Source organism: Chiloscyllium plagiosum, unplaced genomic scaffold (assembly GCF_037043375.1).
Source record: "Chiloscyllium plagiosum isolate Xiang-an unplaced genomic scaffold, Cpla_swu_hap1 HiC_scaffold_12, whole genome shotgun sequence".
In the NCBI taxonomy this organism is placed as follows: domain Eukaryota; kingdom Metazoa; phylum Chordata; class Chondrichthyes; order Orectolobiformes; family Hemiscylliidae; genus Chiloscyllium; species Chiloscyllium plagiosum.
Genome location: NW_028270150.1, coordinates 36,983,508 through 37,011,462, shown reverse-complemented (window position 1 = coordinate 37,011,462; position 27,955 = coordinate 36,983,508). Strand labels below are relative to the sequence as shown.

The 27,955-nt window shown below is 40.2% G+C and overlaps 1 protein-coding gene across 50 annotated transcripts in view; it reads left to right on the top strand.

The window, feature by feature from the left end:
- The window catches only part of abi3bpa (ABI family member 3 binding protein a), a 350,635-nt gene that overhangs the window by 50,184 nt on the left and 272,496 nt on the right, over positions 1–27,955 (top strand). For all 50 annotated transcript variants that reach the window (XM_087992632.1, XM_087992642.1, XM_087992635.1 and 47 more), the window contains 4 exons: positions 4,701–4,778; positions 6,315–6,447; positions 20,870–21,057; positions 23,293–23,393. In XM_087992632.1, coding sequence (XP_087848758.1) covers positions 4,701–4,778; positions 6,315–6,447; positions 20,870–21,057; positions 23,293–23,393 — 500 coding nt within the window. The remainder of the gene's footprint in view (positions 1–4,700; positions 4,779–6,314; positions 6,448–20,869; positions 21,058–23,292; positions 23,394–27,955) is intronic.

Sequence of the window (27,955 nt, the reverse complement as noted above, 5' to 3'; positions counted from 1 at the left end):
TATTCCTTTGTTGAAAGGTTTCAGACTGTTCTCCCTCCTTTATAGCCCCCTTCCTTTGAATTATGCTATATTGATACAAAATTTAGTTCAATGTATACACTATAACATTTACATTTTTGCCAACAAGAAAAATACAAACATAGGGCAGAATCTTACCAGGCTATAAGCGATGTGACCTATGGTGAGATGTATAATGGAATTGGCATGATAGTGATCTTGGCATTGAAATCATCTTGCTGCAAATACCCTGCTTTGTTGAAGTGGCATGGCAAAATTCTCACTGGGCGAGTTTCCAATGAATGTCTTTGTTGCTTGTTAAAAAGCTTGCTAATAGTTCAACTCACCAAGGTTATGATCTTACCAAACTCACTATTAAAAGTAGCTGTCGGAAAAACTTGATATGGAAACCAGAGGAGGTTTGAGCTGGTTTGACTCATCTCTTGGTCTAAAGGAGCTCCTTGTTGGATACTAGGCACCAACATCTCAGGGCACTGGCCACACATCCATGGATATTGGCATCCAACATTGCCAGTCTCTATGAAAACACTTGGCTTAAATCAGATCCACTTATAGGGTGCTTCTGCACTTCAAAGCTTCTCCTTGAGCTGCACTATCATTGAGTAACTATCATTACAATGCTGCAGCAAGGATACGTGGTACTCAGGGACATGTAATCAGATAATGGACTAGACCAGGCTACACAGCTGGACTCTTTGCTTGCTGTCATAATGAGTCTCCCTGGATGCTTGCAGCAACCCTGCCTTGCATTGCTTTGCCTTGCCTTTTTGTACTTTGTCCCCTCATCCAGAGATACCTGGCTTATATTACCACTGCCATTTAGCACAGACACAAAGACAGGAACCTTGCCATGGTTGTCAGCAGGCCTTAGTCAAGCCTTTGCTCAGGGTCCCTGAGTCAATTTCCATCCAGGCCGTGTTGGGCACATCAGTGTCAGAGTCTGGATCTTCTGCTCATAAGGAGTGTTGGGCCATGTCTTGACTCTTTCTGCCCTAATTTTCCAGAGCTGTTTTTCCTCTGTGATAAGAGAAAAGCAGGTATTATGGAAGACAAAAGTGGAAGGCACAGCTATCACTGTTGGTGCAAGTGGGAAGGTTTCCCAAGTGAGTGAGTAGTCAGCACTGAGAACAAGCAAGGGAGAATGGGTAAGATGTCAGTGAGAGTGGTAGAGGTGGGTACAGCTGCAGAGATAGAGTGAATATGAGATATTGGAGAAAAGTTGTGGCGAAGTGGTGAAGGACATATGAAGTGACCAGGAAGTTTGACGAGGGTAGGGCGGTAGATGTAGTCTATATAGATTTCAGTAAAGCCTTTGATAAGGTTCTGCATGGTAGGCTGCTATGGAAAGTTAGACCGCATGGAATCCAGTGCAAGCTGGAAAACTGGATACACAATTGGCTTAATGGTCGGTAGCAAGTAGAGGGTAATAGTGGAAGTATGCTGGTCGGACTGGAGGCCTCTGACTCATGGACTGCCTTAGAGATTGGTGCTGGACCCATTGCTTTTAGTTTTCTATATTAGTGATTTGAAGAGAATGTACAAGGCATGATTAGTATGTTTGCAGATGACACTAAATTAGGGGGTATTATGGACAGTGAGGAAGGTTATCAGAAATTGCAGCAGGACCTTGATCAGCTGGGGAAGTGGGAAGAGAAATGGCAATGGAGTTTAATATAAATAAGTGTGAGATTTTGTATTTTGGGAAATAAAATCAAGCTAGGAGTTTCATGGTGAATGGTAGGGCCTTAAGGAGTATCGTGGAACAGAGGGACCTTGGGGCTCAGGTGCACGGTTATCTGAAAGTGGAGTCACATGTAGACAGAGCAATGAAGAAGGCTTTGGCACACTGGCCTTCATCAGTCAGGGCATTTAGTATAGAAGTTGGGAAGTTATGTTGCAGTTGTAAAGGATATTGATGAGACCGTACTTGGAGTATTGGTCAGTTTTGGTCACCTTGTTACAGGAAGCATGTTATTAAACTAGAGAGAGTGTAGAAGAAATTTACAAGGATGTTGCCTGGACTCAATGGTCTGAGTTATAGAGAGACATTGGACAAGCTAGGACTTTTCTTCTTTAGACTGTAGGAGACTGAGGGGTAACCTTCTAGAGGTGTAAAAGATCATGGCTAGAGTGAATGCACTGTCTTTTTGCCAGGGTTGGGGAATCAATGACTAGAGAGCATCAGTTTAAGGTTAGGGGGAAAGAATAAAAGGGAACCTGAGGGGCACAGAGGGTGGTAAGCATATGGAATGAGCTGCCATCAGAAGTGGTTGAGGTTGGTACGTTATCAACATTTAAAAAGCATTTGGACAAAAACATGGATAGGAAAGATTTTGAGGGCCAAATGCAGGGAAATAGGGTTAGTGTGGATGGACATTTTGGTCGGCGTGGACCAACTTGGGCCAAAGGGCCTATCTCTATGCTGTAGGACTCTGTGATATTGACCTTCTTCTTACAGGATTGGGCATTTATTCAGGTGGCTGATACTGTCTCAAAAATATGCTGATCTGGGTGCATAATGACTTTTTGGAGATAGCCCCTGTGCCAGTGTTGCTGGCCATTCCAGGTTTGCTGGTGAGTGGTGAGTTGATCCAATAATAGAGCATGATAAGATGGGTGGAAATAGGATCTGATTCTTAAATGGCCATTAATGTAAGTTTGGTAAAGTAAGGCGAGAAAACCTGTTTGGCCAAAAATGGTAAGATTCTGTCCATAAATTCTGTTTCAACATTTGTCATAGGTTTTGCACTTTGGTGAAAAATCTTTAACATTTTCCAATCAATTTCGGTCCTTAACTCTTACCCAAGGAGTCATTGATAATGATATTTTCAGCAACATTCCTGGTATTTAATAAAATGTATGTAGAACACGGATTAGGAACTTGCATGACAAAAGCAAAGTTCTTGTTATTATTACAAGTGCGAAAGTGTTTAAATGTCCAGATGTTCTTCACACAATGCAGTCGACAGCTGAAGCTCTTAGTATTTCCAATAAGCCACCCTCTTTCACAACTTGCTCTAGTTAAGAAATGAATTTGACATTTAAACTGAAGCTGCAACCTAATGATGGAGTCAACATATTCATTCAGTTATCCAAGTCCTTATGTAATTTATGAGCAAGTAATGTAATCATCAATTCACAGTTCATCTGAAAAGCTTGCACAATTACTTAATTCTTCTTTAACTAGTGTTAGGTTTACACAACATTCCCAATTGCAACATTAAACCACAACTCGTACTTAAAATTGTGTAATCAACATGAATAACAAAAGACTATTTTGAACAAAGATGGTATAAAATTGTGTATGCAGATATCACACAACCGTGAATAGAAGACTGAATAAAACTATATTTTTCTTCTGGGCATCCACCGCTCTGTTTGCTACAATTAATAGTTTGTCCAGAAGAACTAGTCCACACCACCTCTAGTGTTACTTATGACATCTTTTTGGAGGTACGTAAAAGAATATTTGAGACAGCCATGTCTCCAACTTTCTGTCCTCTTCCAATATGCTACATTTCATGACATACGGCTATTCTGTACAATTAGATGCAATTTTGCTGACAGCTTTAATTCTATGTTAGTTGACATGTTCTTGTATTCACGATTAGTCAGCTGAAATGAGCTGTAGGTTCGAACACTGGTGCTTTATTTTGGGAACTTGAATCTGAGTCTGGTATAGTGGATATGATTATGAGTCTCCCTGTTCGTTGGAAGTGCAGAGTGTAAACAAAATAATTTTTGTCAGGGTTAATTGTACATTTTCTTATTCAACACTAGAAATCAAACGGATGGGAGATAGAACCATAAACTGTTACAACACACACTATATTGCCCATCATGTTTGTGCCAATATTGCTTGGAACATAGCCATCTAGCCAAATCCCACTTGCCTGCTGGCTTCTTATGTCATTTAATAATCTTGTTCAAGCAATCATCTATTTCCCTTTGTTTTTGTGGGACTGAATGCCATGTCTTTAATCACTTTTTGAGAATTATTTTCTGGGCTTGGAGAGCATTCTGAATTGTCCTTTTCTCTGACAACAGCCATGAGGCACTGGTGAAAGAGGTAATGGAATGAGAACTGATCACATTTTGATGCAGAAGACACATCGCCCAACTGCATACATGGCTTGGCAGAATATACTGCATGAAGTCCATAAATATTTTATTCTGAGTTAGGGGACTCTTATTGAGGATGATATTCTGAGTTATCCTTTGTAAGCAGACTCAGCATTAGCCACTGGAGAAATCTTATTCCAGTTTTTGGAGCTATATCTAAATGAGAGATCATCTGTGTGTTCTAATTATCTGACTTGCCCAAACCTCTTAGAAGTTGATCCCTTCAAATGCCCATCCAACATCTGCAGTCCTCACTTCCCCCTTCAAATGTTCACCAAGACTAGAGTTAATAGAAGAGTCTGCTTTGTGAGTCAATGGTATGGAGAACAGAAAGTTTGTATAACACTGAAATATGTGACAATCAATCAAGCTTTAACACTTTCCAATTCTGGATTACAGCTCTTGTAAGACTTTCACTTATGACATTCAGATGTAATTTTTGTAGAATGTAAAAGTTCCATGGCATCTGCCATTATTGAAAAACAATATATTCACTTGGGCCATTAGTTGTTGTGACACACTTGTACTTACTTGCCTTCCTTTCCTTGTTTTGTTTTCAGAGTTCAATCCCAGATATCTCATAGCAGTTCATCCTGTGGCTGAGCAGAGCAAAACAGCCTTGAAGAAGAAGTGCAAAGGTTTCAGAACTTTATCCCTTAATTATGCCTAAGGTTAAAATAGTTACACATTCTGCTGATTTTATACAACATTTTCTTTCTTTCCTTGTCCCATCTGTACAAGTTTGCATTCATACATGAAGGATCCGAGACAATGCTGGCAGACACAAATGTCTGCAATGAATAACCACCCTTTAATTTTTCATAAATTCAGAGCAAAATAAAGATCTACTGTTAAAGATTCCAGTTTGCTTGTGTTTAAATGGTACCTGTGAATTGCATATTTAGTTTAACTTTGTTTGTCACCAACTTTTCAAAACTTTATGACTGATATGGATTTGAAATAGCAAACAAAATTCTTCATGTTAGTTTTTTTAAAGGATTGTTGCACATATTACAGAAAGAGCTTTCTGTAAAATCATTTTGGGTGTGTTTTGTGCAACCTTCGATCAACTGTCATTTACCATAATGTACCTTCAATTAAAACAGAAGCTTTTGATAGACAGTATATTAATAGTCTTTGTAATGCCTCCTAACATTCACCAGCAATTCTGGCTGAAAAACATAGCTTGATGGGATTCATTAACTCTTTGCAGTTGTATTCAGTGCAAGTAAGTACAAAACTCATTTTAAATTCTAATTATTTCTTCTCCCTGTTAACCTTCTTATTACAATGTGCACATCTTCACACTCAGCTCTTTCTCCCAAGTAACAAATTTACTGCTTGCAGTATGTTCACAGTTTGTGTTGTTTATGTGAAAGCATAATGATCCACATTCACTCACCACATTTGCCAGATAGAACCTTTTTTTCTTGAACTGATCCTCAATTTTCCATGCCCACTAATTTCCTATTATCAGCAATTTTAATATTTCTCTATATTCATGCCTAAAAGGCATCCCAGCAAAGTGGAACAGCATGCAATCTGGAATACCTACCACAACAATCAGTAACTTTTAAAAATGGTCTGACAATTGGTAATTATGATAAATTGAAATCCTGTTGTCTTTGAGAAATTGCTGCTGTTGGAGCTCCAAATTCCACTGTCTTCTCTTCACTGATATGTTTTATCTCCCTCAGCTTGAATCTCTAGATCCAGCCCCATGCATTGTTCATCCTATCACTTGCACTTGTCAGAAAGAATTTTGACTCAGTATGGTTGTATGGATTGACTCTTTCAAGTATCAGTTAGAGTATTGATTCTGAAATCACAATTGCTGTTGGCTCTGCACCCCATCTGCACCTAGTCCATGGTTCTTGATACCCCATGTTAAACATCATTGTATCCAATACAAAGCAGCAACACACATGGAAATGGCATATACCTATCAATGCCCATTATTTATATTTTGTGATAGATTTGGCCTCTTGTTTAAGTTTCTTTCCACATTGTGCAATTAATTTTGCTACACTTATCTTAAAAGCTCAAACTTAAATAGTTTTTTTAAACAAATTTTGAAAAATACAAATAGTTATTTCAAGTGTTTTTGTTGTAAAGGGTAAATTATATCTTATTCACCTTGCAGTGATAGCATGTATGTTACACCTTCGTTTCAGGTAACCTGAATCATCAAAAGCCTCCACAGATAACAATATCAACTCGAACTGCTACATCTGTGTTTCTAACGTGGACAAATGGTATCAAAGGAAATGTTTATAAACATGGTGGCCATGATTGTGGAGATGAGAGGTAATATACTTCAAGTGCCGGTATATCTATCGTTGTTGAAAAAGATGAACAAACCCTTTGTATGTTCCCAATCCATTAAGAAGTAATTTGTTCAGCATAGACTTGTATCTCTCATATCTTTTCAAAGTGCAAGTTACAGAATAGTTTTTAGAATAGATTTTTCAACATAGTTTGCCTTCATTGAAAAGTTCAACATACTGGAGGATAATTTGTGCAAAGAGAACCTAAGCTTCCCTGAAAAGGTGAAGACTGGCTTGCCATTTAGTTCCCACTGACTTTATAATTGTATCCTTCCCAGAGTTTACTGTTCAGAGTCTGGATCACCAGCCTGGCGCATGCTTTGCCTTTTAATAGATGGCTTACATAGGAGTAAGATTGACACCTCAGTGCAGTACTAGGAATTAAGCATACTATATATAAATAAGCACAAATAATACTGGAAAAACTCAGCATTTCTGGCGGCATTTGTGGAAAGAGTTAACATTAAGTCTGGTATGGCTCTTCTTCAGAACTGTCTATTCTGAAGAACTGGCTCTAGATATGCTTCTCTTCCCTGAGATGTTTTATCTCCTTCAGCCTGCCTCTCTAGATCCACCCTTATTCGTTGTTCATCCTCTCATTTGCACTTCTTCGATAGAATTTTGACTCTGTATTGCTGCATGAATTGACTTTATTGAGTACCAGTTAGTGTATTGAGTCTGAAACCACAATTGCTCTTATCTGTGCACTCCATCTGTACCTAGTAAATGGTTCTTGTTATAGGCTCATAGAGATGTACAGCATGGAAACAGACCATTCAGTCCAACTCGTCCATGCCGACCAGATATCCCAACGCAATCTAGTCCCACCTGCCAGCACCCTGCCCCTATCCCTCCAAACCCTTCCTATTCATATACCCATCCAAATGCCTCTTAAATGTTGCAATTGTACCAGCCTCCACCACTTCCTCTGGCAGCTCATTCCATACATGTACCACCCTCTGTGTGAAAATGTTGCCCTGCAGGTCTCTTTTATATCTTTCCCCTCTCACTCTAAACATATGCCCTCCAGTTCTGGACTCGCCGACCCCAGGGAAAAGACTTTGTCTATTTATCCTATCCATGCCCCTCATGATTTTGTAAACCTCTATAAGGTCACCCCTCAGCCTCCAATGCTCCAGGGAAAACAGCCCCAGCCTGTTCAGCCTTTCCCTATAGCTCACACCCTCCAACCCTGGCAACTTCCTTGTAAAGCTTTTCTGAACCCTTTCAAGTTTCACAACATCTTTCCGATAGGAAGGAGACCAGAATTGCACGCAATATTCCAACAGTGGCCTAACCAATGTTCTGTACAGCCGCAACATGACCTCCCAACTCCTGTATCAATACTCTGACCAATAAAGGAAAGCATACCAAACGCCTTCTTCACTATCCTATCTACCTGCAACTCCACTTTCAAGAAGCTAAGAACCTGCACTCCAAGGTCTCTTTGTTCAGCAACACTCCCTAGGACCCTACCATTAAGTGTATAAGTCCTGCTAAGAATTGCTTTCCCAAAATGCAGCACCTCGCATTTATCTGAATTAAACTCCATCTGCCACTTCTCAGCCCATTTATAGACACCATTATATCCATTGCAAAGTAGCAACACATGTAGAAATGGCATATATTCTACCAACGCGCATTATGTACTTTGAGTGATAAGTTTGGGCCGTTGTTTTATTTTCTTCGTAAATTGTGCAATTAGTTTTTGCGAAGCGATGCATTCTCGGGAACTTGTAATTCTAAAGGAAAGTCATATAAGACTTAAATCATTAAATCTGTTTCTCCACAAATGCTGCCAGGCCTGCTAAGTTTTTCCAGCGTTTTCTGTTTGTTTCAGATTTCCAGCATCCATGCCATGTTCCTTTATTCAAGTACACTGTACATGCTTGGTACAATATCAGCTGGCAGACCAGCCAGAGAGAGCAGTCTAGCAGTGAGGTTTTGTTTGATGGGAGTCAGAGGAACAGGAATGCTTTTTGAGCTCTGTGTAAATAGAAATTGAGCTTTTGCCTCACTAAGGTCTCATCACTTCCTGAAACCAAGTTGCATGGAATCTGAGTTGCTGTGATAGTATGTACATTTATAATATGTAGTAGTCCTGGAGCTATGGATTGTAATGGTAGAGGCTCCAACTTTCTTTCCATCACATGACTGACCAGGAGACTCTCCTGTTCTTCCTGCTCACTATTCGCATATGTTGGAAGGATTTGAAGGTCAATCCTCATCCTGGTTATGAAAGCACCTTCCTTAGCCATTAAGTCCTGAGGTGGAGTATACCTGCATGTGCTTGGTACAATGTCAACCAATGATCCTGGAGCTCCTGGCTCCAAGGCAGGAACACTAACCATCACAAGACTTGCTTATAGGGCTGTAATAAACAGAGTTTTGAAATCTCAGGAAATGTTTGGGGAGCAGGTGAGAAAGAATAATTGAAACCTAATATCAGCCATTTTTCTTATTTATTCTCCTCATGAGATGTTGATATCACTGGCTGGGGCCAGCATGTACTGTTCATCTCTAGTTGTCCTTGAGAAGGTGATGGTGAATCATAATCTTAAACCACTGCAGTCTATTTGTGTTAGGTAGACCCACAATGTCATTAGGCAGGGAGTTCTAGGAACTTGACCCAACGACCATGAAGGAACAGCAATATATTTCCAAGTCAGGATGGTGTGTGACTCGAAAGGGAACTTGCAGTTGGTGGTGTTCCCTGGGATCTCTTGTCCATGTCTTTCTAAATTGAAGGGGTTGTGCATTTGGAAGGTTTTGCCTAAGATGGCAGCATGGTGGCTCAGTGGTTAGCACTGCTGCCTCACAGCGCCAAGGACCCAGGTTCAATTTCCACCTCTGGCAACTGTCTGTGTGGAGTTTGCACATTCTTCCAATGTCTGCGTGGGTTTCCTCTGGGTGCGCCGGTTTCCTCCCACAGTCCTAAGATGTGCAGGTTAGGTCAATTGGCTATGCTAAATTGCCCATAGTGTTAGGTACATTAGTCAGAGGGGAATGGGTCTGGGTGAGTTGCTCTTCGGAGGGTCGGTGTGGACTTGTTGGGCCAAAGGGCCTGTTTCCACACTGTAGGGAATCTAATCTCTAATCATGTCTTGGCCAGTCTCTGCAGTATAACTTGTAGATGGTAGATGGTACATACTTTTGCTACTGAGCATCAATCGTAGAGGGAATGAATACTTGTGATTGTTTCTGGACAAAGGTCTGGGCTTCTTGAGCATTGTTGGAGCTGCACTCATCCAGGCAAGCGGACAGTATTCCATCACATTCCTGACTTATGCCATGTAGTTGGACTGGCTTTGGGGCAATCACAGGATGAATTACTTAATGCAGGATTCCTAGCCTCTGACCCGCTCTTGTAGCCAATATATTTATATGGCTAATCCAGTTTAGTTTCTGGTGAACACTATCCCGGGATGTTGATAGTGGGGGATGCAGAGATGATAACACTTGAAAGTCCAGGGGCAATGGTTCAATTTTGTCTTTTTATAGCATCGAGTGGCAGACAGGCTGTATGAACCAAATGATTCACAGCAGCTCCTATTTCTTACATTCTTCTAAGTATCATGACTATTGGGTATTTATATAATTCTTTTAAAGCTGCATTCAATCTTCTTCCCACATTTCTAATGCTTGATTGCAGAAAGGAAAGTTGATTCTAATACAACAGTTACAAGACTGCTGGGTGAAAGAAATTATTTCAGATTAGACCAGTGTGTTTCAGAGACATAAAAGAGGGCAGTAAAAGGAAATAACTATGATGCAAACAATGGGAAAAGTAAAAGATAATATGAAGAAAATAAAAAATAAAAATTGATAGGAGATAATAGAAGAATAAAAATAATTAAATAAAACAAGTTATGAGATTAAAAGAAACAGAATTAAAAGACTTAAGTGTCTAATTAGCAATTTTGTTTTTGTCTTAATTGGGTTATACCTTGAAGCTGACTTCAAAAATTAATCTTAGTGTAAGAATTACATCAATTAAAATTTAGTTAGAATAAACATGGCAAAGGCAAATTACCAAGAAGGGAAGGAGGCTGAAAGCAGGAAATTACAGGCCAGTTATCTCGATATCTATTGTGGAGGTTAATTGGAATTGATTGTGAAAGAAGTCATAACTGAGCACTTAGCAAAGCTCATGGTAATTGGAAAGAGTCAGCATTGCTTTATAAATCTGAAAGAATGCCTAACTAACTTATTGGTGTTGTTTAAAGATGTAGTTTGGACTATGAATAAAGAGGAACCTATTGGAATACTGTACTTGGATTTCCTGAAGGCATTTCATAATGTGCCACTTTAAAACTAATTGCGTAAACCATGAGCTCATGGTGTAGGGGATAACATACGAGCATGGATAGAAGATTGAGTGGCAGGGGAAGAAAAAACAGAGAGTTTGCATAAATAGGCATTTTCCTAATTGGCAGAATGTTATGAGTATTGCATTGAATTAACTTTATTGTCACATGTACTCAAATTAGCACAACCAGAAGTTTACTATTACTGCATTACAGTGCCATCTGAAGTACAAAGGTATCTAGGTACAGATACTGACACGGTGGCTCAGCGGTTAGCACTGCTGCCTCACAGCGCCAGGGTCCCAGGTACGATTCCAGCCTCAGGCGACTGTGTGGAGTTTGCACATTCTCCCTGTGTTTGCATGGGTTTCCTCCGGGTGCTCCGGTTTCCTCCCACAATCCAAAAATATGCAGGTCAGATGAATTGGCCATGATAAATTGCCTGTAGTGTTAGGTGCATTAGTCAGAGGGAAATGGGTCTTGGTGGGTTACTCTTCAGAGGGCCTGTTTCCACACTGTAGGGAATCTAATCTAATCAACTCAAAACAAAAAAAGATAAATAAAGCAAAAATAGTCCAGCACTATAGGTCATAAGAATAAATGAGTAAAATAAAGAAGTAAAAAGAAGAGCAGTCTATGCTGGTACCAAGCCTCAAAGAAGACATCTACTGCCTTGCCACTGCTTGCATTGGAACCACCAACATAGGATTCGCTCCACGTTAAGTGCCGTCATTTTGCTGCTGGGCCCACTTTGCTGATGCGACTGAACTTACACTCACTCCGTAAGCAAGTGTTCTTGGCTCTGCTGTCAGGCGAGGCAGCCACCAAACCTCAAGTCCCATTTCAGCTGCAGATGGTGCTTTGCTGGTGTTGCCATCTTGAAAAGTCCGTTGCCATTGGCACCACTGCACCCTGATTGCTGGAGGAACTTTGCTGCCACTGCCACCAGCCCCAAATATCAGGAGAATGACCTCATTGCTGAGGCCTCCTATCGTTAGGAAAGTGTCCTCGCTGCTGCTGTTGCCGGGAGAAGTCATATCCCCCTCTCCACAGGCAGTCCATTCTTGCTGCCTCCCTGGTGCTGCCAACCGATCTGTCACAGAAAACTGTTATGGACCAGGCTAGACCCCCCTCAACACATGACAAGAAGGTAGTCCAGGGCCTAACTTTTCTCGTTTTTTAAATAGAATCCCAACAGTATGGAAACAGACCCTTTGGCCCAACAAGTCCATACTGACCCTCCAAAGAGTAACCTACCCAGACCCACACCCCATCCTATATTTATCCCTGACTAATGCACCTAACCGACACATCCATGAACACTATGGCAATTCACCTAATCTGCACGTCTTTGGATTGTAGGAGGAAACCAGAGCACCTGGAGGGAAAGCACACAGACACAGGGAGGATGTGCAAACTCCACACAGTCACCCGAGGCTGGAATCAATCCCAGATCCCTAGCATTGTGAGGCAGCAGTGCTAACTACTGAACCACCATGCTGCCCAAGGGGTTGTTGTAAACAGGTGTAGAGCAGATATTCCAGGAGTGATAGAGCTGGTCAAACCACTCAGTTTTAAATAAAACCGAATTATTTGCAGACTACCGAATGAAACACAAGTAAACGAGAACAGAATATAGAATAATTTAACCTATCTGAAAACCCAAGCAACTCTATCGTAACTTAATTTCCTGCAACATTCCATAAACACATCCCTTGGCAAAAAGGTAAATTCAAACACAAGAGAGAGAGATGACAGAGAGAATCAGTTAGGGATGATGTCAAGCTTCTTGTGTGCTGTTGGAGCTGCACGTATCCAAGCAAGTTGGGGGTATTCCATCACACTTCTGATATCTTTGGGGCTCAGTTATTGAGCTGCCCCAGGAGCTGAGTTACCTGCGGCAGATACCTAGCCTCTCACCAGCTCTTGTAGCCACTGTATTTACATGAATAGTCCAATTCACTGTCTGGTCAATGGTAACCCCGAGGAAGTTGTTAATAGGAGGTTCAATGATGGTTAGATTCGCTCTTCTGAAAATGGCAATTGCTTGGCAAATGTGGCACAAATTATACTTGCCACTTGTCAGTCCAGACTTGGATATTGTCCAGGTCTTGCTACATTTAGGGATGGATTGTTTCTGTTTTTGAGGAGTCATGAATTGTACTGAACGTTTTGAAATCTTCAGTCTTTTGGAAATTGAGGTCCCCTTTAAATCTGTGTTCACTCAATATTCAAAATTCAGTATTTCCTGTGTAGCACCTAACTACATTACGGTGGTAACTAGCCATCTACAAGAGTAAATGAATGATGCATCAGGCGTTACACTACCCTAATTATGAGTGAGTATTTTTGGAGATAAACTTTTGTTCTTAAAAGGGATTACAACTAATCTTAAATAGAGATGGGCAAGGGGACAACTGTCATCAACATCATGAGTAGCTGTCCATTGATCACTGACAAAAAAATTTAGACAGATCACTGACACAGAGCAAATTACCTGTCTATAGCAACAGGGTCTATCAACAAATGCTTAGGGCAGTGGTCCTGATTAGACAGTCCTCATTGGACGGTCCTCCAAGGGCAGTTCTTGTAGTCAGCATAACTCATTGGGTGATCCTCAGAGAGCTGTCTTCTTCAGATGGAAGATAGATCAGATGAAGAGAAAAAAGACCCAGGAAAGAGTTCCCTTACAACTCGACTAGAAAGCAGACTGCAGCTTTCACAACTTTAGCAAGACCAATCCGGGTGCTTCAGTTTCCTCCCCCACTCACTACCCGTGAGTCCTCTGTTGTCAGTGAACGATCTCTAATTGTCATGATGTCTACTTTCTTTATTTAATTAACTAATGTGTTACTTCTAAACTGCTTCTTCTTTTAAAAAAACTCAATAAACTATCAGAAAATTGCTTAAAAATTCTCAACTGCTGCATTAGATAGTTGTGGTCTCAGACCCCCAAAATCAGTAATGGCAGCATGAGTAAGGTATCACAGAAATCGAGGTATAATTGATTTTAAGTTTGAGAAGCTGGAAGTAGCAGTCCTAGATTGTTGTTAAATGTGTGTTGAATAATTCTAAAAGTAAACAGGAAGTCATTATGAAGTATTTTAAAATGGGAGGTAGATAGGGGTTAACTTAGCATCATCAAAGTGGAGGCTCTACTGGTCATTGTAGAGATGCGATGGTAATTATGTGATTGTAGAGATATGTGATGGTCCTTGACAGTCTTTCAAAAGAGGTCATGAAAGGAAGAATTGAGTTAGAGTCTCAAGATAAAGTTAGCTTATGGTGCGAAAGGGTGCAGAAATTGGTAAAAGAGGCAGAGAGTAAAAATTATTGCCAATAGGAATGGATTGTAGTGAGGGAGCAGAGTGTGAAGAGGCAAGACCGGGATACTTTGACCATCACAATAGGCACAAAGTGAGTGCACAATGGGTATATGGTGAGCTGGAATCACCAAGTTACTGCTCTGACTTTCATGTTAGCAATTGTCACCATCTAATTTCTATCCAGTGAGTGGTAGAATTGGAAGCTGTATATTAATGTGGTAAGAATAGGCAATAATGAGATGTTAATGCATACAAATAGGCCTCTCACCACTTACGAGTGTACAGTCCCCTGTTCAACATGCTGTGAGAACATGAGACTTCCAGCTCTTGATGTCAAGGACCTCCTCACGAACCATTTCACCCTACTCCCCCACCTTTCTCACCAATGTACAGACCAGTCAATGCCTGGGAGGTTTCCACACCACATCTTGAATGCTTAGTGCAGTTTCAGTTTCCTTATTTAAAATGTGTTGGACTTGGGTGACAGGAGGTTTGTTAGGGTAATATATAGGATGAACAGGCTGTTTTATGAGGAATCTTTGGACATATTTGGTCTTGTTTTCATTGGAATTTTGAAGACAGGTGACATGATTAATTGTATCTGACCTTGAACAGTCTTGACAAAGTGTATGTGAATCCAGAGCTAGTGAGCACGATGACAATATTAATGGTTGCCTTTTCTGGGCAGAGATAAGGAGAATTCTCTTGTCTTTAAGTGTTCTGCAAACTGTGTCTGAAGGTGATGGGGGTCACTGAATATTTTTAAGGTGGAGGTGAATGGATTCCTGTTTCATTATCCGAACGAGATGGACGGGCACTATTTCATTCGGGTAATTGCTTATTCGGTTAATTGATTCAATGCCTTTCCTCTGGGGCTCGGAGTTTTCTGTTAAGTCCACTCCCTGTTCAGGAGACCAGGCAGCAGCACACTGCGTGGGAGCCCCTGCCCCCCCATCCGCCCCCCAACTCCGTCCAACACTGCACCCCTGCCCGCCTGCCCCCCAACTTCATCCAAAACCACTCACCCAACCCCCCAGCCCCACCCAATACACCTCCCGCCTGCTCCCAATCCAGTCCAACACTGCCCCTCTCCCCGCCTGCCCCAACCTCGTCCAACACTACCCTCCCACCCGCCCCCTCATTCCCATCCAACCCCGTCCAAAACCAACCCCTGCCTGCCCCCCAAACCCATCCAACATGCCCCCCTGCATGCCTGCCCCCCAACTCTGTCCAACCCCGCCCCTGTGTGGCCCCGTCCAACACTGCCACTCAACCCCGCCCAACAGCACCCCCACCCCTGCCCCCAACTCTGTCCAACACCGCTCCCCCATCTGCGTCGTTCCCCGCCCACAACCCCCCCCCCCACCTCACCCCCCCCCCCCCCCCCCCACACACACACACACACATAGCCACACACACAACTTTTAACTGCAAATTTTTGACAGATTCCACCTTTGCCCTGTACAGGACAATGTTGGAGAGATTATCTGGGGAAGGGAGGTTTCCAGGGTACATTCCTGTGTAGAACTCCAGGGAAAGTGTGGGGAGAGAGAAAGAGAGGGCAGGAGGTCAGTCATTTGGAGACGGTGCCTGGACTCCCATCGATGTCCAGGACTGTTCTCAGCAGCATTTCAGTAAGCCGAGTTCACTTTTAACTGTAAACAAAAGACGCAATCAGTGTTGGAAACATGTCTTTGATGTAATATTTCTATCAGGATCTTGAGATCTCCTTCGAATAATCCAATATTCGGATAATTGAGGTTCCTCTGTATACAAGACAGACCGCATCAAGGGTTATCACAAGTAGATGGGAAAGTGGAATTTGAAACACAAACATATCAGTCTAAATCTTATTCAATGGTGGAGAGTCAAATGGCGTACTGCTGGTCCTAATTTATATGTTTGTGTGAAATCATGCTACACTTTATTAAATATAAATAATGCTAATTTATATAACTGGTTCATTGCTGTTCCTCTGCATTATTTAATATGTAAACGTTTTGCACGTATGACTAGATATTGACAGGCATAGGAAACATATAAATTGACTCATTTTTTGGAAAGAAGTATTGATCCTGCAAGGTAGCATTTGTTACATGTAACCAGATTTTAATTCAATGGAATTGCAATTACCAGTTGTATATAAACACTAAGGAGTGCTTATGATTTAGCAGAGCTTCAAAGAGGGAACCAAGATTTCAATTTTTAAAATATATTTTTGAAGCTACTTCATTCTTAAGTGGAATTAAATGGCATCCTATTTCCTAGAATCAAAAATGATTCTTTCATGGCAAGAATTTTAGACTATTAAATATCAAACCTGAATTCCATGTTAAGAGGAGCGAACATTATAGTCAAAACAAACTGGTTAGCTTCAGATGAGATCAACTAAGTTAAATGTACCTTACAAATATCGTGCTGCTCATTTGGTGCTTCAAGCACACGCTGCGTTTATTAAACCCAGTAGTTCACTTTTGGACGTCTTTTATTTGCTCAGGATGTACTTTCATCTAAATGATGCATATAATGATAAATCTGCAGGCAGACATGACGTCAATGCCCCATCCCAAAATTTCTTAAATTCTAACTCTTGCCAGATGTGGTGGATTTGTGAAGCTTTGTTTACAATGATACTTGCGATTAACTTACATCACGAGTGGATACTTTTCAGTGGTCAGCACTGCTGCCTCATAACACCAGGGATTTTGAGATTAAGTTAATGTAGTTTTAATAAGTGTCTTATTGGAACAGCATATTGTTATAGAGTTGGAGTCAGATTGTAAGCAGTTAAGAGAAAGGGGGGCTTAGATTTGTGAATAGTTTTTGTTTTATGTTCACTTTTAGAGTTAGAAAATAAAATTAATGTTATTTTCTTTAAATAGTGGAATTTAGGAGTTCTCTGTCCTCGTATTTTAACAGATTACTAGGTGAGACAAGCTTTTCTGGATGTTTGGTTTAATTAACAAAAAAGGTTCGCCAATGTGTCCCAACAGGGTCAACTAAAAATTTATAACCACACGTCCTATGTTCACATCCAAATCACTTATATAAATGACAAAAAACAGTGGACCCAGCAATGATCCTGGTTGCATACCACTGGTCACAGACCTCCAGTCTGTAAAACAACCCTCCACTAGCAATCTCTATCTTCTATTTCTGAGCCAGTTCTATATCCAATTAGCTAGTTTGCTCTGTATTCCATGTGATCTAACCTTGCTAACCAATCTACTATGAGTAGCCTTGTTGAAATCCTTACTGAAGTCCATATGGATCACATCCACTGCTCATCAATCCTCTTAGTTACTTCTTCAAAAAGCTCTATCAAGTTAGTGAGGCACGATTGCTCACACACAAAGCCATGTTGACTATCCCTAATCAGTCGTTGCTTTTCCAAATACATGTAAATCCTGTCACTCAGGATTCCCTCTAATAACTTGCCTGCCACTGATATCAGGCTCACAAGTCTATAGTTCCCTGGCTTTTCCTTACGATTCTTCTTAAATAGAGGCACCACATTAGCCAACCTTCAGTCTTCTGCCACCTCACCTGTGACTATTGATGATCCAAATATCACAGCAAGGGGTCCAGCAATCACTTCCCCAGCTTCCCAGAGTTTTAGGGTTCACCTGAACAGGTTCCGGGGATTTATCGACCTTTATGAATTTTAAGAGGTCCTGCACTGCTTTGTAATATGGATATTTTTCAAGATGTTGCTGTTTATTTCCCCATGTTTTCTAGCTTCCATATCTTTCTCCCCAGTAAACATTGATGTTCAGTATCTCCCGCATCTCTTGCGGTTCCACACACAGACAGCCTTGCTGATCTTTAAGGGGCCATATTCTCTCCCTTGTTACTCTTTTGTCTTTATTGTCTTTGTACAATCCACTGGATTCTCCTTAACACTATTTGTCAAAGCTATGTCTTTTTGCCATCCAGGTTTCCTTCTTATCCCAGACAAGCGATGGCGCAAGTTGCTTTTGTTTCAGTATTCACTCACATTGCTAATAAACTTAATGGCAATTGTAGAGATCCATATACCAGAAATTATGCCGGGCATCATTTTTCAGGGAACTTGGGGCACATGGATCCAAGGGTATTTCAACTCTTTGGCTCTGATTTATCGCTCCCCATTCAGCAGGAACAATGTGAATGAGTGATTAAAATCAGGGACATCTATTTCTTTAATACTTTTGCAAATTGTAGGTGGGACCCCAAAAATATTTAAACTGGAGTTTAATCTGCATCTAGACTGATCGAATGAAATCAGTGAAAACATTGTGAAGGAGCGATTCTTGAATTTTTATAGAGCCCCCTACAACATGGAAATAGGCCCTTCAGCCCAACAAGTCCACATCAACTCTCCAAAGAGTAACCCACCCAGATCCATAGCCCTACATTTACTCCAGACTAATGCACCTAACTTACACATCACTGAAAACTATAGGCAATTTACCCATGGCCAATTCACCTAACCTGCACATCTTTGGATTGTAAGAGGAAACCAACACAGACACGGGAAGAATGTGAAAACTCCACACAGACAGTCCTTCAAGGCTGGAATCAAACCCATATCCCTGGTGCTATGAGGTAGCAGTACTAACCACTGAGCCACCATGCTGCTCCTGTGCACTGTGTTCTTTCTTGGTTGATATGTTAAGGGATCAGTTATTGAACAGGCCATCTTAGATTACGGATTATGTAATGAGAAAGGAATAACTGTCAATCTAGTTGTGCTAGACCCCTTGGGGAAACATAGTATGGTAGAACTCTTCAGTAAGATAGAGAGTGATGTAGTTGATTCTGAGGCTGGGGTCCTGAATCTAAACAAAGGAAATTATGAGCTTGTGAGACATTAGCTAACTCTGATAAATTGGGGAATGTTATTTAAAGGGGTGCTGGTGGATAGGCAATGGCAAACATTTAAAGAATGTACAGAGGAACTGCAACAATTGTTAATTCCTGTCTAAAAGAGGTAATGTGGTCTGACAATGGCTAACAAGGGAAATTAGGATTAATATTAGATCCAAAGAAGGGCACGCAAACTGGCCAAAGAAAAAGCAGAAAACGTAATGATTGAGAGCAATTTGATTTCATCAAAGGATGACAAAGGGATTCATTCAGAGTGAGAAAATAAACTATGAGGGTTGGCTTGTGAGGAACATACGATCTGATTGTAAAAGCTTCTGTGGGTTTGTGAAGAGTAAAGGATAAGTGAAAATAAAAGGGGTGGCGATGGTCTCACTGGACTGTTAATGTTCTGTGAACCTTGGTTCAAATCCTGTCATGGCAGATGGTAGAGTGTGAATTTAGTAAAAATCTGGAGTTAAGAGTGTCATGATGACCATGAATTTATTGTTAGTGAAAAGCTGATCTGGTTCACTAATGTCCTGTAAGGAAGAAAGCTGTCATCCTTACATGTCCTGGCCTACATGTGACTCTAGACCCACAGCAAAGTTGTTTACACTTAACTGCTTTCTGAGCAACAAATACTGGTCTAGCCAGAAACACCCTCATCATGTGAATAAATTTTTAAAAAGATCTGTTACAGTCAGAAACAGGGGAAGTTATAATGGGAAAGAAGAGATGGCTGTTCAATGAAATACATTTGGTTCTGCCTTCACAAAGGAAGACACACAAATAAATAACATCCCAAAACACACAGGGTCTATTGATAGGAAGGAAACCAGGATTAGTAGGCAAATATTGTTGGAAAATGAGAAATTGATGGGATTAAAGGGTGACATATCCCCAGGACCCAATAACCTATATCCCAGAGTACTAAGGAGGTGGTCCTCATGATAGTGGATGCAGTGGTGATTATCTTTCAAGATTCTATAGACTCTAGAACTATTCCAATGCATTGGAGGGCAGATAATGTCAATCTACTATTTAAAAAAGGGAGGTAGAGAGAAAACAGAGAATCATATAGTGATTAGCCTGACATTGGTAGTGGGGTAATGCTACAGTCAATTATCAAAGATTTATTAGTAGAGCACATGGAAAACCATGACAGGATTGGACAGTCAGCATGGATATATGAAAAGCAAGTCATGCTTGGCAAATCTACTGGAATTTTTAAAGCATGTAACTAATGCATTTGTAAAAGGGGAATTGAATTGAATTTATTGTCACGTGTACCGAGGCCCAGTGAAAAGCTTTGTCTTGTGAGTAATACAGGCAGATCACAGAGTTAAGTAACGTAGATAAATAAATAATAGGTAAACAGTGGCAAAAACAAAAACACAGGTACAGGCGAATGTTAAGAATTTGTGAGACCATTCAGTATTCTAATAACAGTAGGGTAGAAACTGTTTCAAAACTGGCTGGTGCATGCATTCAGGCTTTTGTACGAGCCAGTGGACATAGTTCACTTGGACTTTCAGAAAGTTTTCAATGAAGTCTTACCTAAGAAATTAAAATGCATGCATTTGGGGCTCCAGGTATTGGCAATATATTTTAATGACTTAAATGAGGGAACTACATGCAATGCCTCCAAGTTTAGGTCACAGGTTGAGCTGTGAGGAATTCTCTTCCACAGCAACTGATTGAGGCAAAAACTTTGAATATTTTAAAAAAGGCATCAGATATAGTTCTTCAGGCTAAAAGCATGAAAGAATATGGGGGGAAGGCAGGAATAGAGTATGGAGTTGAATGATCATCCATTATCATTTAAATAGCGTAGCAGGCTTGAAGGGCAGAATGGCCTCCTGCTCCTATTTTCTATGCTTCTATTTTCCTATGTGATTTTTTTTTTCATTTCTTTCTTCAGGCACTACACAGTTCGGTACAGAGAAAAAGAAAGAGACAAGAAATGGCTATATCAGTGCTGTCCAACAAGTGCAACAACAATAGACAACCTTAAACCAAATACTGTTTATGAATTTGGGGTACGAGTTAGCAAAGCAAAAGAAGAGGGTACTTGGAGTGAACCCACCAACTACATTACTGCTGTGACTTGTAAGCTGCCTTTTTTGTTACGGTAGAGCTGAAGATTTATTATGTGATTAGTTATGCAATTCAGTCTATTATTTTGTCATGTAAATTCAATAGAGAATATGCTGTCAACATTTGCCCATTTTAATTTGGTAGAGCAAGTTAAAATATTTGGATGATTTTTTTTCATAATTTACTTAATCGAGTTCAAGGACGGCCTGATCCTTAAATTTGCTGGCAATATGTTAGACATGATTATGAAATCTTGGCCAACGATTTGGGTCAGTGTCTATTACATAAATGGCTCATTCCACTTTTTCAAAGGCATTTAGGATGGGCATTGAATGCTGACTTCTCCAGTGACATCAACATAACACAAAAGATTAAAGAATTAAAAAAGGTGCAAAAGAAATTAAAAGTCTGTGTATGGCATCTTTCACAATATCTAGCATCTTCTTTTGGCCGAGTATGGGAACCATTGAATGGGGTGGATTTTACTGTCAAATGTTTTGCTTTCCAAATTATTTTATATGAAGAAAGATATTCATTTACAAGGATAAAAGATAAATAGTTACACACAAAATAATTAAGCAGTTAAAAACTGTGATCTTAAATTGCATTGAAATTGGACCTGTTCACCATTCTCCTTTTGGAAAAATGTTGGACTTCAGTTGACAGGGAGAAACTGCACATGTTTTAAAAGCAGAGAAGCTAAAGGGAAGATTTAGTAGAGACACTCCAAGTTATAAAAGCTTTTGGCAGTGCAAGATTAATTTCACCAGCAGGAGAGACTTCCATTTTATATGATACTACAAAATTATATTTGGACTTATAATCAAACCTCAAAACTGAATTTAGAAAATATTTGCTGTCAAATTAATTTCACCAACCCCTCTGACTACTCTCCAAGGTCATCTCTCCCTCCCATATCATCCCTCTCCTATGGCATTCCATGCCACCTCACTTGGATATGGATGTTCCCTGCTTTCTATGCCATACCATTCTTCTCATGCAGTCACATCCCATGGTATTCCATTCTTCTCATTACACTCTTCCTATCTCATTCTTCTTGCAATTCTGTTCCATTATCCCACGTTGTCTGCCACTTCCATGCGATCTTACTAGACCTCGCCATTTGATGGCCATCAACGTCATTGCATTTCCATGCCACCAGCAACACATTATACTATATTCCCATCCCATGTTGCTCCATCACCAACCTCCAGTTCTGTCCAACATTCCTTCCTCAATTTCTCCAGTCAGAGTAACTTTGTTATGGGACTTCCCTTTACTTCCTGTGTGCTTTATCTGCACCAACACCTCTCTCCATAACCCCATGTCATCACCAGCACCAACCAGACCAGCAGCAACCAGTCATAGCTGCATAGGCAACACATGCTTTAGTCCTCCATGTGACAACCAACTATTGAACAATCTCAAAAACAAGAACTGACAAGGCATGCTTTTATCATGAACAATAATAGACAGTTTCACTTCCTGGTTAACTTGACCAATTGGAGTGGGTTGTGAGGTACAGGAAGTATAGAAGTGGAACGAAAGGTGGAGTGGCCCTGTGATTCACTCAAGAATCGGAATGATCTAGGAAAACCTTCCAAGTCCTTAAGGAACCAGTATTGCCACTGTTAACAGAAATATCTCTAGCACATAGGAAACCACCGAACAAAAACTGTCAATCTTCCTGAGGCCTTGAGATGGGCAGTGCCTCTTGATTATTGTAGCCTATGGGCAAGATCTATACCCACAGTAAGACTAATGTACATTCAGCAACACCACTCCCAGCCTCTCCATCTACCCTGTCAAGCCAACATCACTAATCTGAATCTAAGGTGCCAATGGTGCTGCTCTTGGCTGTGCACAGACCCCACAGTAGCCACCCATTCCCAAGTGCTGCTGGACTAAAGAGCTGTTGACCTTACAAATCGCCACCATTTCTTGGAGGCTACATTGCTACCCTTTAAGGGAAGGGAGCATCGAAGCAAGACAGATAAATGCTTGATGGGTGCAGAATCCAATCAGGCTCCCTTGCTTTTCATAATGCCATCAGGACCCCCACTCCCTGCAATAAATTCAACCCAAAGAGAGTAATGTACAATAAAACATCTCAAAATAATTAATAATGTAAGAGTTGGAATGTAGATTAATATACTTTGTTGAAACTCTTTTTCAGTTTATAGAATTGATATCTGAAATACCATTTTCAAAGTATCTGCACTTAATGTGTGATTGTGTTTTGTTTAGCTTCACCAACGAGCACCGAAAATGGCCAAACTCAAAAGATATCAAAGAAACTTGCCATTAACTTCGGCAATGAAAATGGCAAGAACTCAAGGATAGCTGAGGTTTGTTTCATTGGCATGTAAGAGCGAACTGGAACTACCTTCTAAAATGTATCCAATTTCATCAAAGAAAACAGATTTTTAAAAATAAGACTGGCCATGGAAATCATCTGTTGCAGTTTTACAGCTGTTAGATGGTTTATCTTTATGATCCAAAAATGATTTCATTGCAAGTACAAGGTCCAGTCTCTGCAAATTGTAGCTATGCAGATGGACAAGAGAGTGAAGTCTTAAACTGACAATTTGAAATTTGTTGATTTGGAAAATCCATATGTAAGCTAAAATTTTGCTAATTTAGTCAGGTCAGTGAGGAAGTTTCTTGATTGATAGATACTGCCAGTATGTTAACACCCATAAGAAAACACTACATCATTTTGACCACACCAAGCAGATTTCAAAACTATTAGATAATTTTACATAATAGAAAGATATAATTGAAATAGCTTTTGGATTATTTTAAAAAATTACAAGTAATTAATCTGTTCCAGATGGCATTGTAAATGACGGAAATATATCAGAGTTTTGTTCCTCACTTCTTAAGCCAGTTTCATTTTAATGGATTATAGAACCTTCTGCTTTGCTGCCTGGCTGATTACTTTGGCCAATATTACAATATTTTTCATTTGGGTTCATATGTTCCACATTTTATTGTTTGGGTACATTCAGTGGACCATGGCTGAAAGAGAAGGGAAACGATTATTTTTCACGTAGAGTATTTCACAGGAAGAGAGAATTGGGCACGATACCTTTTGCACTCTATTGTCATGTCTCGTAAATTATCTAGTAAAAAACTACTAACAGTTGAATGGTTTCTTCATATGTGTCTCTATTTGAAATTTTACGAGAAATTAAAATCAATCCACATAATATTTGTCCATTTTAATAAGTGGTAACCTCTTCAGAATGAAAATTGGGCCATAATGAGACTCAGTCTATTGATTTTTTTTCTTGTAATTCATTCATAGGATGTGGCCATTGTTTATTGCTCATTCCTAATTGCCTTTGGAAGAATGATAGTGAGTCATTTCTTGAATGAATGCAGTCTCTGCGCTGGCACTACTTTGTTGAAACTGTAGGGAGGGAATTCCAAGATTTTCTTGCACTAACAATGAAGAATGGATGATATGTTTCCAACTCCAGAATGCATGTGACTTGGAAGGGAGATTTAATCAAGTGATGCTCCCACCTACTTGCCATTTTTGTCTTTTTAGATGGTATATATTAGAGGGTCGGAAGGTCCTATGAAAGATGTCTTGGTGAGTTTCTGCAAGACATCTTGTGTATGCGAGACATTGTTGCCAATGTATTTTAGTGATTGAGGAAGTGAATGTTTATGTTAATGGATGGAGTGCCTGTCAAGTAATTTGCTTTGTCCAAGATGACATCAAATATCTTGAGTGTTGCTGGAACTGCATCCATCCAGGAAGTGGAGACATCACAACCAGACCCTTGTAATATTTTGATAATGGATAGGCTTAGCTCTGGCAGCCACAATATTTATGGAAATGGTTTGATTAAGTTTCCGCTCAGCGGTGGTCCTAGAATATTAATGGTTCATCTGTGTTAATATCATTGAATATCAAGGTTGGAGCTTGAAGGTAGATCATCTGTTGTTGGAAAGAATCACTCCTGGCCCAAGCTTCAATGTTGTCTAGGTCCTGCTGCATGCAGGCAAGATTGCTTCATTATCTGATAATCTGCAAATGGAGGGAATGTTATTGTGGTAACAGCTGAAATGGTTATGTCTAAGACATTGTCTTGAGGAACCACTGCAGTGATGACCTTGCACTAAGATGCAACAGCCATAAAAAAGTCATCCTGTGTGATTCAATTTCAAGAAATCTGTTTAGTGGCTGCCACAGCTAAAGTGAATGATCTTACGGCAAAGGTCGCATGATGATCGCACGTCAGCCAGTATACTATCTGCAAATGTATTTCTCTAAACACTCCACTTTTAATAACAAAAACGAAAAGATTGTGTTAATATTTGCAATTACAAGTTGCCCAGGATACCCAATATACATGTTCAGCAAAAAAAGTGGGCCAAGAAATGGCAAATGGAGTTTAATATAGATCAATGTGAGTCTTGCATTTTGGAAAGTCAAATCAAGGCGGGAGTTTCATGTGAATGGTAGGGCCTTGGGAGTGTATTGGAACAGAGGGACAGGAGGTCAGGTGCAGGGTTCACTGAAAGTGGAGCCACGGGTAGAGAAGGTAGTGAAGAAGGCTTTTGGCACATTGGCCTTCATCAGTCAAGGCATTGAGTATAGAAGTTGGGAATTAATATTGCAGTTGTACAGGATGTTGGTGAGGCCAACCTAGGCGTATTTGTTCAGTTTTGGTCACCTTGCTATGGAAAGAATGTTATTAAATTAGAAAGAGTGCAGAAGAAATTTGCAAGGATTTTGCCTGGACTCAAGGGTCTGATTTATAGGGAGAGATTGGACAAACTAGGACATTTTCATTCGAGTGTAGGAGACTGAGGGGGTTTCTTTAAGAAGTATATAAGATCATGAAGGCATGGATAGGGTGAATGTACTCAGTCTTTTTCCCAGGATTGGAGAATCACAGATTAGAGGGCATCAGTTGAAGGTTTGAAGGGAAAGAATAAAAGGAAACCTGAGGGGCAACTGTTTTACACAGAGGGTGGTGCGCATATGGAATGAGCTGCCAGCGGAAGAGGTTGAGGCGGGTGCATTAACAACATTCAAAAGGCATTTGGACAACACATGGAAAGGAAAGGTTTAGAAGGATATGGGCCAAGTGCAGGGAAATGGGGTTAGCATTGATGGACATTTTGGTCGGCATGGACCAGTTTGAGCCAAAGGGCCTGACTCCGAGCTGTAGGACTCTATGACTCTCTGTGACTCTAAAAATGATTATTCAGTTACAAAACCCAGTACATTCTAGACTGTCCCACTTCAACAGTCTGTGCGCTGCATTTCATATATTATCTCTAATGTGTTCAGACCTTTTCATGTGCATTGTTTTCAGCTTTTCTGATATCTGCTCATTCTTGGTAGATTTTCATTTCCTGAGCATACACCTGTGGTGAGTGATTGATCAGAGAAAGGTACTTAGTTTTCAGATTCTATATTGCTTCCGGATTGATGAGCATATTCAACAATTGTTGCTAGTTTTTTGATTCATTTGAAAGCTGCTACTTGGTCTGTGTCTCAATACAGCAGTAAACTTGTCTACTGTTTGTGTTCTGATAACAAATTAGACAAGAACCTAATGAAATAGTTCACAAATCTAACAAATCATTTCACTGCTTTTGTATTTGTTGGTCATGCATTTCTGCTTGAGCTCTCACTTTGCCAGGATTCAAGTGAAGTCCTTTGACTGCCAACACATGATTTATGTACTTGAATTCAAGCATTTTCCTTCGTTCACCTTCAGGTTCATAGGGTAGTTTCTCTCTAGAATTATACTGGAATTTGATCATGGTCTGTGTTGACTTTTGCCATTGGTCTCCACTTCCATAGATATCAGATCATCAGTTTGGAAAGATCACTGGGCATCTTGTGCTGAGCACGCTTCTTTAACAGTGGAAGTGGCCAACAACATATACAACCCCTGTATTTCCCAAACAACTTCTAGAATGTAGTTAGAACATTTCTATTTTCATCCTGCTTCACTTACCAATTGTCACTTCTTGCCTTTTTTAGTTCTTCTCTCCTGTCCTTCAGGTTGGACTTGGAGGGCAGCTAGAACTCTTCTTGGCAGATGTTGAGTTGTTCTCAAACTGTCTTCTGCATTGAGATGATATTCATAAGGAATACCTTAGAATTAGAGTTGGAATTAGCTTTATTGTCACGTGTACTCAAGTACAGGGATACATGGATACAGCGAAAAGTATACAAAGTTGCCATTTCTGGTGTCACCTTAGGTACAAAGATGCCTAGGTACAAAATCTAAGGTATAAATTAGAAAAATAAAGAAATAAAAGTCCATCTAAAGCAAGAAAGAAAAAAAATTAGACTGGCAACGCAGACGAGTCCGCACTGAGCTTCACCTTGAAGCCGAGAGTACCTCATATCCACGCTGGGCCTCACTTTAAGTCTCCACTCACCATCACTGATGTCATCCAAGGGCAGGAGATAAGTAGAAAGGACAAAAAACATTAAAAGAGAATAAAAGAAGAAAAGGAACGGAAAGAGCAAAAGAGCTCCAGCTCGAATCCAACACCTCTAAGAATATCTATGCACTTTTAGGATCTATTCATCAATGACCTAGTGGCTTAGTGAATTGCAGATCTCTTGTGACATGTGCAGCATTACTGGTAAAAGCTTAGATTTGCTTCAGCTGAGATAACTGGATTTTTCTTAGCATCTATCACCTGGATTGAAAGATCTGCATTCTTCCCACTGCATTGGACTTTCAGCTACGTTTGTTTCTAAGGATCAATTTAGTTCCATCTTTTGGCCTGAACCTTGCCTCCTGTTATGGGTCACCATCTTGATATGCACAACAGATGATGTTGCATAGAGTATTAGTATTTATCTGGAAGTGCATGCTCACTTGATACTCTCCTTATGTAGTCATTATTTTAACAATCTAAA